Consider the following 12163-nt stretch of genomic DNA (forward strand, 5'->3'; position numbering starts at 1 on the left):
TTGAGGGTGGTCACGCGTTAGAAGCGGGGGCCTGACAGGGCGCATTTCAAAGGTGTGTTAACCTAGGTACACAGAAACCACGGACACGGCTGGCTTAGGCAAAGGTAAGCCTTTTACGCAAGAAGCTCTATGCCAGGGGCGTGACTGCCCACCGTGACCTGCCCAGTGAGGAGTTTGCAATCAGGTCATCTGTGAGGTCACTTTCTGTAGAACCTTTTTTCTTTCTTTCCCACAAGCACCTGGTCTGACAAGTGAAGGTCAGGGCATTCCTGGTCCACCCCCAGCTTCAAGAGAGAAGGCAGCTGACAGAGGCACCGTCAGGATGTGAAAGTGAGCATATTTCATCATGACCTGCAGGACAGAATCCAGCTCGAAGACCTTGAACGCTCATGTACCTCCACAAATTGGGCTTGTCCCTTAGATACTCACATACCTCTACCAATAGGTCTTACCCCTTGAATACTCACAGACCTACACAAATAGGTCTTGTCTGGAAACAGTGTTCCTTTGTTCAGAGTAGGGCCAAAGAGTCTCAGGCCTGGCACTCCCCAGTCGGGCTGTTGCTCACACCCAGAAAGTCCCCTAATGTCTTCACACCCCCTGCACTCTCTCCACTTTCCCTTTCAATCGGGCCTCTGGTCCAGCTGCCTCCGCTCCTTTGCCTGGAACACTCTGGAAAACTGGAAACAATTTAATTACTTTGGTCTCCAAAAGAACTAGGAACACAGCCGAGAGAGAGAGAAAACCGTATCCAAAAAGGTTTATGTCACTGAATATTTTTCACTTGAATCATCCTTGGTAGCATCCTGAGAAGAGGACGCCAAGATAACACGGAAGGAAAGATCCTTCAGTAATCACCCTGATTCCCCACCAGATCTCGTCCCGACTTTGCAATCCCGGCTCCGAGGTTCCCGAGGACAGGGCGGGTCTGGTACCACATACTCAGTTTTAAAAGTAAAACCCGTTAGAGCCAAACATGATCAGAACATCTATGAAGTCAACCCCCCTTGCCCACTCGTTCACAATATGCGGGTGAAGGTGGACTTTTGTATGCAGCTCTCCCGGTGGACTGAGAGGGAAAATGCTGGAAACAAGAGGGCAGCCAAGCCCAAGGGATGCTGGGTAAGGTTCCGGGGGTGTGCCTGGGACAATCCGGGCTCTGACACCCTGCCCCCCGCCGCAGTCTCCGTCCCTTCTCTTGTTGGGATACTTTACAAGGAACAAGGAGGCTTTCCGTAACACTACGCTTCCAGGAGGCATTCTCACTACGTAACACGCTTTCCTGTGCACTTTCTTCAGCCTCAAAACAGGTGAACATGACGTTCTCCTTCATCGACTCTGTATAAAGAAACACACGCGAGACATTTCCTTTAAGATGAAGGGCAAGGACCTGGGTCTTTTTCCGGCTGGGTCTGGGCCGGGTCACTCCGCCACACCCACCCTCACGCCCAAGCTCTGTGTTCAACAGCCCGTGGGTGCTCTCACCCTGTCTTCTCCGGGTGAGGTCAGGCCCTATCCGACGGCTACGGAGCTCAGGATCCTGAACACTGTCCCCCAAACGGACGGCCCTGCAGGAGTAATCTCTGCCTGCCCCTGGAAAGACCCAGTTCGACATTTCAGAACCTTGGCATTTTAGCATAAATGCCAGGTTAATGGAGTACCTGGAACTTCAAGCCATACAAAGCAGCAGCAACAACAAGAAAAGGTCAGGCAAGCATCTTCTTTGCCACTGCAGCAGGGGTGGGGGGCCTTTCTCCCGCCAAGGGCCATCTGGATATTTATAACATCACTCGAGGGCCATACGGAATTATCAACTATCATTAAAAATCAGCCTGCTATATTTGGTCAAGCGTTTAATTCACTCACCCCTAATGCCTACGCAGGGCCAGACCAAATGATTTCTCGGGCCTTATATGGCCCGCGGGCCAGATGTCCCCCCACCCCTGAACGACAGAGACAAACATGAACAACTTTGAACCTGGCTACCTTTGCAAACCAAGGGGCCCCATGAGGCCTGGAAAGAGAGCAGAGGGGCCTCCAGAAAGCCTGCGGAGTATGTTTCTGTATGTAAATGTGTAACAGGCAGGCTTAGTGCGAACATCATGTGCTCACAGGACACGATACACACCCAGAGCCGGCCGTGGGGTTCCCCAGCATTCAATGCGGACCGGTTCTGGGGGAAATCCCAGGCCATGGCCCAATCCTGTGTCGCTCTGGCTTTATGGGAGCAAAGGCTGGTTAGTGCCTTTCAGTCCTTTCCTTATCTTTGTTGTCTCTTTTCTGGTGAGAGTGGGAGTGAGGGCTTCAGGGAAACAGCACTAAAAAATGCAAAAAGAACAGTCCCGGTGCGCTGTGTGCGAAGTGCAGCGGTCGGAGCTCATTTCTGGGGGCCGACGGGGGTTCAAACCCAGCCTCTGCACCTGAGTAGCTCTCCGCGACCTTGGCCAAGTGACTCAGGCTCTCTGCCTTGCTTTTCTCCTCTGAACAGTGGGCATGACACTCACTGGGGCGGAGGTGTTGAGCGCAGTATGAATGAGCACACGCCCAGCGCCCAGGGCTGGTCACACCTGATAGCATCAGCATCACGAGTGACGACAGGGCAGGCGTCGTGCCGGGGGTGCACAGGCTGGCGCCCTCACCTTCCTGCAGGGAGGGGTTCCTACGTACAGACAGCACCTGCGGCCGAGGAGAGAAGGAAGCACCCAAAACAAGCCCCGTCCAACCAGTGTCTCCCGGCCTCACAGCCACGCCCCATGCTGGGTGGGTGATGCCAGGATCTAACACTCTAACCACAGCTGCTCATTAATTAGAAGCCTCTATTTGTTTACAAACGGCCTGGAAATCAAAGCTACGTAATGCTTTCCACACGGCACCTGGCCTCACACCAAGAAAGCCAACAACCCTGCCGGTCTCGAAAGGTTGCTCCCCGCATGCTCACTGGCCAGCTTTCCTAACACCGGCTGCGTTCAGAGACACGTAGCCTGCCCCTGGCACAAGAGAAGTAAGTGCACGGCTGTCTCAGCGAAGTGCCTGTCACAGCGCAAACCCCCGGATGCCGATCCCCGCGCAGGCATCTCCCCGTGGGCTCGTGGGCCTCACGCCCGCACGGAGCCGCGTGGGACTTGGGAGCCCAGGGACGTGCCGGGAAGGGCTGTGGCCGCATCGTGCGGAGGATGCGCTGGCTCCTAGGCCACTGGCAATATCGCAATAGAGGAGGCCTTTTTCTGGGTCACGCATTCTAGAGCGAGCCTCTCCCAGGACGTGAGGAATGAGAAGGTAGGTGGAAGCGCGCTGCTCTGGGTAAGAGCGTGACCACAATCGGGGAGAAGAGAAGAGCCCCTGGTGCTTGTCAGCCTGGGCAGGAGGCAGAGGGGGTCCTGGGGGGGGGTGCAGGTGACGGCTCCCAGCAGCACCCCACAGGGAGGGGTCCCTCTCCACGGGCCTGGGAGGCCTGGGGGGAGTATGTGCCTGCCTGAGAAGATGCCCCACCGGCCAGGCAAGCTCAGGCCCCGCAGGGAGACTTCCCCAGGGAAAGGCCACAAGCTCTGCAGGGCCGCGGCCTGTGGTACAAACAGCTGCCCTTTGACCCCAGGTCCTGGGACCCTGATCCTAAAACCCCCGGAACCTGCCGAGTGACAAGGTGTGTTTTGGTGCTGGTGGCTGGGGCCCCTACACAGCTTCAGGAGAGGGCTGGTGTCCAGCAAGACGGAACCAGGCCAACCGGGAGGGGAGAGGGGCTGGAGGTTGGATTCAATCACCAACGGCCAGTGATGTCATCAGTCCTGCCCACGCCATGGAACCTCCATCAGCGCCCCTCCACAAGGGGCGCAGGGAGCTGTGGGTCGGGGTGCAGGGAGGGCGGTGCACGCAGAGAGAGATGGAAGCCTGCGCCCCTCCCCACACCTGGCCCCGCGCTTCTCTGCCCTCGGCGCTTCCCGAGCCGCGTCCTGTATTACAAACTGGGTTCTGTGAGCTGTTCCAGCAAATTATCGGACCTGAGGAGAAGTGGGACCCCCTGACTTTACAGCCGATCGGTCAGAGTATGGGGCCCCTGATTTGGGACTGGCGCCTGACGTGAACACAGACTTGTGGGGCACCAGTCAGTGCTGAAATGGGACTGAACTGTTGGGCACCCAGCTGGCGTCCAGGACGTTGGAGAGGTGGTCGCTGGGTAGAAGGAAAACCCCACACTGAAGGGTACACAGTTCAGGCTGCCCCGGCCCAGCCAAGGCTGCGGGTGTGGGCTCCCCACCTCTCACCGGTCCTGCAAGGGGACCCCAACCGCTCTCAGCGAGACCCCGTCTCTGTGCAGGACGCTGAGGTGGGTTTGCTGATGAGCCAGATATTTGCAAAGGCCGTGAGGGTCTTTAGGGGGCCACAGGAGAAAGTCCACCCACAGGGCACCCGGAGAGCAGGCGGGCCAGATTCTGTTCCTGAGGGGCCCGCAGGGAGACTCGAGACCAAACACAGTCAGGAAGATGCTCCGAAGGCTGGCCAGAGCCCCTGCTCTCGGCTAAGTGACCAGAGATGCAACTGCACACCAGACCCCGGCCCAGGCAGGCTGGTCTCCGTCATTAGCTCCAATGCCATCCACAGGTCCACGTCGGCGCCGAGTCAGAGAGACGAGAAAGATACAGCCTGACACTGTGGGGGCGGGGGGGGGGGGAGCCTAGGAGGGGCGGGCCGTGTCCGTGAAATCACAGCTGTATTTCCTTCGTAACATGTGTTTGTGGGCTTCGGGGTCTGTTGGTCTTTTTCCTTCTCAAGAACGATGCTGAGCAGAGAGAACATGACGATGCGGACACAGGTTCCATCTAAGTGGGGGGAGGGTCACGTGCGTAGGTCAGATCCTAAAAGGAGAAGGACAGCCCACTGGCGTCCAGCCCCACAGTGTCACAGCTCCTGTGTGCTCCCCTCCATTTAATGCACAGATTAAGGAACCTCCCACCGGAGACGCATTACAGGAGAAACTCCGATTAGTCTGGCTCGATCCCTTTGCAAAAGGACGCCCTGACATGTGCCCAGCTCAGCCACGCTGCTCGTCCAAGAGTGGCAAAGGCCGTGCAGGAGCCACATGCCCGGCGAGTCCCGCCCAGCTTCCCAGGAGCCAGGCAGATCCCGCAGGGCGTCCCCACGGGTGGGCGTGCACAGGACCCCGGCTGCCAAGCGTTACTGCAACACACGACACCACCAGACCCGCTTCCCCACACTGTGCAGGGCCCCGGGCGCCTGTCACCCAACCGCTGGCCAGCTTGTCCGAGGGGGACAGTACTAGCCACAGCACGAGGCAATGACAAGGCTCATTTCCCTGCCTGGCCACGAACATAATCGTCAAGAACATGAAGATAATTGCAAAACAAAACAGGACCGTGTGCGCACTCTTCCGTCTGCCTGTGGTCGGCAGGGAGCCTCCAGGGCCCCTGTGGACAGCGGTCAGCGGTCCCAGCCCAGGGAGCCGAGGGAGGAGGGCTCGGCACAGACTTTAAAGAAGGAGTGTCTGCACCGCTGAGCGGCTGTGCACTTCCTCACGGGCACGCATCGTGCTGCAACTGTATTAAAGCAAACGAACTTTCACCGTCCACTTCCCCTGGCACCAGAGCCAGACCTTCGACAATGCCCGACGGCTGCTCCCGGTCTGCTCCTCCCTGCACCTGCGGGCCAGCCCGGACGCTCTGCTCCTCTCTTAGCTGGGCCAGTGGCAGAGAACAGCAAACAGAACTGCCCACCACAAAGGGACCGGCCCCGACATGCCTGTAATAGTGAGGGCGCACGCTGCACCGGGAGGCAGTGCCCACGCCGCGGCCTCCAGGAGGCCAGGCCTGCGGGGGTCTGCGCCTCAGTGCCCGCCTGTGCCCCCTGCTCACCCGGCCCCTCCCAGCGCTGTGGGCCATGCCGGACTCAGCAGCCTGCGTTGTTGCCGCGGGTTGCCTCCTGTCACCCCAAAACCTTCCAGAGGCTCCCCACACTGGCTCCAGGACTGTACCACCGTGTGAGTGCCTTGGCCAGGGGAGGGGAAGGCGCTCTCCTGTGCTGTGGGCAGAGTCGGCTGCAACAGCACTTTGGGGACCAGTTCTGGAAAACTCCGCGTACCCACAGCTTGACCGCACCCCCCACCCCCACCCTCAGTCCCACGCCTGGCTGAGGGTTAGGACCCTGCGCACAGTCAGGCTCATGCAGCTGCTGCACTTGTGACAGAGAGAGAACCGCCTAAGGCCCCGTGAGCAGAGGACGGAGGAGGAAGCTGCCGGCCGTCCAGAGCCCTGACCGTATTGAAGCCCGTGAACAGAGCTACGTAAGTCCACCCGGGCTCTCAGAACTGCCGCGCCCTCTACAGAGAAAGCTGGCTGTAAACCTGCACACACAGCGGTGAATGTTCTTCACAAATGCACGAACAACACTCCCGCTGAGACGGGGGGAGGTACACGCGGGCGGGCGGGCGGGCGTCCCGGGCCAGCAGCGCTCTGCCTATCGACCTGGGGTCACAAAAGGTGTCCCTTCCCCCGGCTGGCTGCCGCGTGGCACGCTTTTAAGTGGATGTGGTTCTTTGGGATGTTTTACAGACACTTTGCGTTTTTAAAAAAATCAATAAAATTATTTATGGTATTTGACGAGTCTGGTAAGTCATTTCAGCTTGTGAGTGGTTAGCAACTGTAAAATGAACTCTCCACACTATCTAAATGGCTCAAATCTATATGTCATATTGCAGAATATATACATATGTACACATACACATATAAGTTCACATACCATATAATTCACCCACTTAAACTGTAGAATTAAATGTTTTTAAAATACGCTTCCCAGAGTTGTATGCCTAGTATCACCGATAGAACATTTTCATCACCCCCCAAGGAAACCCCGTACCCACAGCGGTCACCCCCATTTCCCCACCCAGCCCTGGCGACCACGGGTCTACTTTCTGTCTCTACTGATTGTTCTATCCTGGACGCTTCATACAGAAGGAATCCTGCAATAAGTGATCTTTTGTGTCTGGCTTCTTTCACTGAGCATAACGTCTTCAAGGCTCATGCGTCGTGGCATGTCAGAGATTCATTCCTTTACAGGCTGCACAATATCCTATTGTACGGCTATACCACGTTTCATGTCTCCATCCACCAGCTGATGAGCAGATGTTCTTCATGGAAGGCGTCTACGTTTTCAAATAATTCTCAGACAGAATAAACTACCCCCATCAGCTTTAGATGAGAGGCCCTTCACAGGGGACCGCACCCAGCTCACCTTCTCCTGGGCCGACCGGGCTGCACTGGAGACTTGCTGCACCGCCAGCTCCAGGGGCGGCTGCTGCGGGTCCTCCTCGAAGGACAGGGACAGCGGGCCCTGGAAGAGAGAAGCGCAGTGAGGAGACGCGGGCAGAGCGGCGATGCCTGCTTTTTAGAGGAAGTCAGGCTTCTGCTAGAAAAGCTCTGCACATCCAAGAAAACGTAACAGGGCTCCTTTCAGTTAACCTGGGCTTCTAAGCAGTAGCAAAGGTCAATTATCAGCCAGTGCACACACCTGTGCATGCACCTGTGTGCCAGCTCAGGCTGGCTCCCGCTCAGGGGCAGGTTCAGTTATGGGACAAGGATGGGAAGCAGAGACTCCCAGGAACAAGGGCAAATCTAACGATGAAGACGGTGAGGGGCGTTCTGAGTGCTCAGGCTCACGGTGTAAGGAAACGTAGGCTCTGCAGGGGGTGGGGGTGCCCACGCTGGCCTGTGGGTCTGCGGCTCTAGCACAGCGTCTGGCCACACACAGCGGGTGCCAGGGCTGTGTCCTCCCTTCCTCTGGTGAGAGCCCTGTTTGTAGAGAGCTCCTTCTTCCTGGTCCCTGGCATTGCACCTAAGGTGCCCCCTTCTCCTTTCCCACCGCCCAAGGGTGGGTGGGCAGGAACTCTTGGGGCGGCCACCTCTCCCTGGAATTTGGGACTCCTTGGCTGGCAATGAGCCAGGCTGGTGGCTGTGCCTTGCAGACCTCAGAGCTGCCAGCTCCTGCCCCCAGGGCTCCCGGTTGAACCCAGCCTTCAGCTCTGTGCACCCTCTGCACCCTTCCAGTAAACTCCCCGGGCTTGTCAGCCTACGTCCATTTAGGTTCTTGCAATTAAAACTCTGATCGTGTGAGATGTGCAATTCAATTAATATGACCCCCAAGGCAACAAGACTGATGTTTTATGAAAGAACAAACCAGGGCTTGTCCTTTTTAAAATAAATTCTCTCGCGCTCAGTCGGCGTGGTTCCGTGGCTGAGTGTCAACCCATGAACCAAGAGGTCGCAGGTTCGATTCCCGGTCAGGGTACATGCCCGGGTTGCGGCATCGCTTCCCAGTGTGGGGTGTGCAGGAGGCAACCAATCAATGACACTCTCTCATCATCTATGTTTCTCTCTATTCCCCTTCCTTCCTCCCTCTTTAAAAAAAAAAAAAGTCAATAAGAAATATTTAAAATAATAATAAATAAAATAAATTATCTCGAGAGGCCAAACACTTATGCCAACAACACAATCTGGCATGAAACTCTTCCTAAACTGCTTCCTGACTGACGTGTATCGTGGCCAAGGAAGTTCTGATTGGCTGCAAGAGAAACTTCCACCCCACACCTTCCCTCCACTTTCTATCTACCTCAGAGACTCTCTGCGTGGTGAGCTGGTTCCAGCTACAAGACACGATCGGGGTGGGGAAACAAAATTCTGCAAAAGACGCCCAAGCTCTGCTGGCAGGCACAGCCCACACGAGCAGGCCATGTCCTCATCGGGGGCTACTTCTTAAGAATCCCCCAGGACGCAAAGGAAAGCTAACAGGCACAGAACACTTCCAATCCCATGCTTCTAACCTCGCCCTGTTTCAGCAACACCGATCTCACCCCCCAAAAATCATGGGAGGAGAATGAAACCTCCTCCCCAAGAGCGATGAAGTCACAGTCCCGGGCTGCTCGGCGGACGCCCTCCAGGCTGTGCTTGTTTTGGTGTGGCCTGCTGGCCAGGGGGAGGCCACGAGCCTGGGGATGACATGGGTCCGAGTACGGGGTCGTCCGGCTGAGAGAACAGCCTCCAGCACGGAGCGCAGTGCCAGGCAGGGAAGCCACCCGTCAGCAGGAGTGGTGACAGCTGCCGGACAGCTCGAGGGAAACAATGCACCTTCTGTCCCAGGCTGCAGAGCAGGGCTGCCGGCCGGCCGTGAGCAGCCTGGACGCAGGCTCCTGCCCTGGGCATCAGGGGGGGGCCGTCCACAGCCTCTTCCCTATGGCAGGCCCCTCATGGATTAAAACCCTGGAAAGATCCTACCAGGAAAGTTCATGTCAAAGGTGGTCTCACCAAGGACAGGAATTAAGTCAAAACAAGGACACAGGTTCCCTTTTCCTTTCCAACTGCCTATCCTCGAGCTTTAGGAAGGCAAGCGTGTGTACGACACCCAACCGCAAACTGCCACACGTCCCGTACTGTCCGTGAGCAGACAGCCCCGCTTAGGCCAGCGCCAGACTTTACGTCCACCTGGGAATCGCCAGGGAAACACTGAACAAGGAAAGCACGAGGGGCTGAGCCCTGCCAACATCAGCACCCGCTGCAGACCCTGCGCATTTCAAGCTGTGTGGACCGCTGCACAAACACCAGTGGACAGGAACAGGACGTCCCAAACAGCCCCAGACACAGGAGCAAACTTAGAGGGGACAAGGGTGGCCTCCCAGATCACTGGGTAAAGACGGATTCTCTCTTTAATAACCAGGATGTGGGAGGAGCCCCCGATGGAACCCCAACACTAGCACACCGACCTGACTGCATTCATTACCAGTGAATATCATAACCCCCGAAGGGGCGGGGAAACACAGCTCTAACCTAAGACACTTTGGGAAACAATGCCCTGACCGCAGATAAATGCCATAACCTCGGCAGTAAATGTGTGTCTCGCAGGGGTACAGGTCGGCAATTCAGAAACTACTCTAGGTGGATGCCAGAACTCACCAGGTAAATAAATATGTTCCAGACAACGAGTACCCGATGCCTCCCTCCTGGAGAAGGAAGTTAAAAACACGGAAAGGGGAAGATAAAATGAACTCTGTGCTGTTGACCTGGAGGCCAGGGGATCCGTATAAAGTCATGGTTTTGAAGATACAGACAGAAAGAGGAATGCAGACATGTGGGTGAGTGTGTTGGTGTACACACATACATTTCCTAGCTCTGTCCACTAAAAAAGTCTGGAAGCAATGAGACCCCGGCAGTAACGACCCCGGATCTCGGTTCCTAAACCCTTCTCCAAAAGCAGGAATCGGGGCTGCCTGGAGAAGGGGCTGAATCCAGGGCCGGAAGAGGGAAAACACAAGATGAGTCTAGGGAAAAAACATCTGTGGAGCCATGAAGGAAGGAAGTGCTAAATATATACACACACATATCTTTCTGTCTTGATGGCAGAACACAAAGGCTGCTACTAACAGGGCTGCCCGTGGCCAAACAACAGTCAGTGAAACAACACAGCCAACAGCGAGTGTTGGATTATAATGCACAGAATAAAATAAATCACCGTGAGTCCACCCTGATGGAAATAACCAACTAAATATATGGATGGAGGAGAAGCGGCAGCCCTTTCTTGCAGTGGAATTCCAATGAATAAATGTAGGAGAGATGAAAACAAAACAAACATCATTAAGCAAACTCCCCAGAAGTAACTGTTGCAGACCCGTCACACAGAGGGATGCCCGAGTCCGCGAGCAAAGTGTGAGGGGTAACAGGATGTGTACAGTCTCAGAGTATCTCCACGAGATGTTTAACCTCAGAGGGAATGATATAAGAGGGCCCATAAGATAGAAGACAAACCACCTTTACCAAGGGATCAAGGCTCCAGCAGGAAGTCACAATGACATCACGAACCCTGTGCTTTAGTATATGGAAAGGGGAACATCACTTCTGCAGTTTGTATAGCCTCAGTCCAATCATCTAAAAACACCAAATTTGAGGGACCTTTGGCAAAAGAATAATCAATGTCCTTCAGACTTATCAAGGTTGTGAAAAACAAAGAAAGAATACGAAACTGTTCAAGACTGCAGGAGACTAAGGAGAAGCAACAACTTAATGCCATGTGGGCCTGGATGGGACCCTGGAACGAGAGAGGATCCTGGTGGAAAAGCTGTGGAATTCATATAAGGGCTTCAGTGGTTACAGACCATTGCCAATGCTAATGTCTTATACTGTTTACAACGTTAATATCATTGTACCGTGAATTACAGTAACATGGTGCCAATGTTAATTTCTTGTCCTGTTACAATGTTAACATCATTGTACCATGAGTTACAGTAACATTGTGCCACTATTGATGTCTTTATACTGTTTATGTTAATATCACTGTACTGTGAATTATAGTAACATGGTGCCAATGTTAATTTCTTGTCCTGTTACAATGTTAACATCATTGTATCATGAGTTATAGTAACATTGTGCCGATGTTAATTTCTTGTCCTGTTACAATGTTAATATCATTTTATTATAAATTACAGTAACATTGTACCAATGTTAATTTCTTGGTTCTGATCACTATGCTATGGTTATGTGAGGCTGAGTGAGGAATACATGGAAACTCTGAATTATTTTTAAAAATATTTTTATAAATTTCAGAGAGGAAGGGAGAGAGAGAGAGAGAGAGAGAGATAGAAACATCAATAATGAGAGAGAATCATCGACTGGCTGCCTCCTGCACGCCCCACACCGAGGATCAAGCCTGCAACCCGGGCATATGCTCTGACCAGGAATCGAACTGTGACCTCCTAGTTCATAGGTCGACGCCATGCCGACTCGGCTAAATTATTTTTGCTGCTTTTCTGTAAATCTAAGAGCAATTTAAAAATCATGTTTTTTTAAAAGAGACTTTACAAGAAAGCAGCCCACCTTTATTGACGCTATTTACTAAATGCCTCATGACGATCTCATCTCATCCAGAGTGGATTCTCTTTTTCAGATTGCACCCAAACCTACCCTCTTCTCCAAATGAAGCACAGAGAGGCCAGGACTTGCCCCAGGTCACACAGCCCCAGAGCTTTCAGCCTGAGCAGTGAGCACAGTTCTTCCAAGCGGCTCAAGAAGTCCCCTCCCAACTCAGCAGCCCACGACGGGAGTCAGGTTAGCTTCGGCTGCATTTTAGTGAACGCTACACCCACTCTTCCTGCCTCTGAGCCCTGGTCAGGTTG

At 54.3% G+C, this 12163-nt stretch overlaps 1 protein-coding gene across 3 annotated transcripts in view; it reads right to left on the bottom strand.

Moving 5' to 3' along the window:
* Nucleotides 1–12163, bottom strand: part of C2CD2 (C2 calcium dependent domain containing 2) — a 50192-nt gene that overhangs the window by 32942 nt on the left and 5087 nt on the right. For all 3 annotated transcript variants that reach the window (XM_059686510.1, XM_059686512.1, XM_059686513.1), the window contains one exon: nucleotides 7240–7338. In XM_059686510.1, the coding sequence (XP_059542493.1) occupies nucleotides 7240–7338 (99 nt within the window). The remainder of the gene's footprint in view (nucleotides 1–7239; nucleotides 7339–12163) is intronic.

This window comes from Myotis daubentonii, chromosome 3 (genome assembly GCF_963259705.1).
Source record: "Myotis daubentonii chromosome 3, mMyoDau2.1, whole genome shotgun sequence".
NCBI lineage: Eukaryota > Metazoa > Chordata > Mammalia > Chiroptera > Vespertilionidae > Myotis > Myotis daubentonii.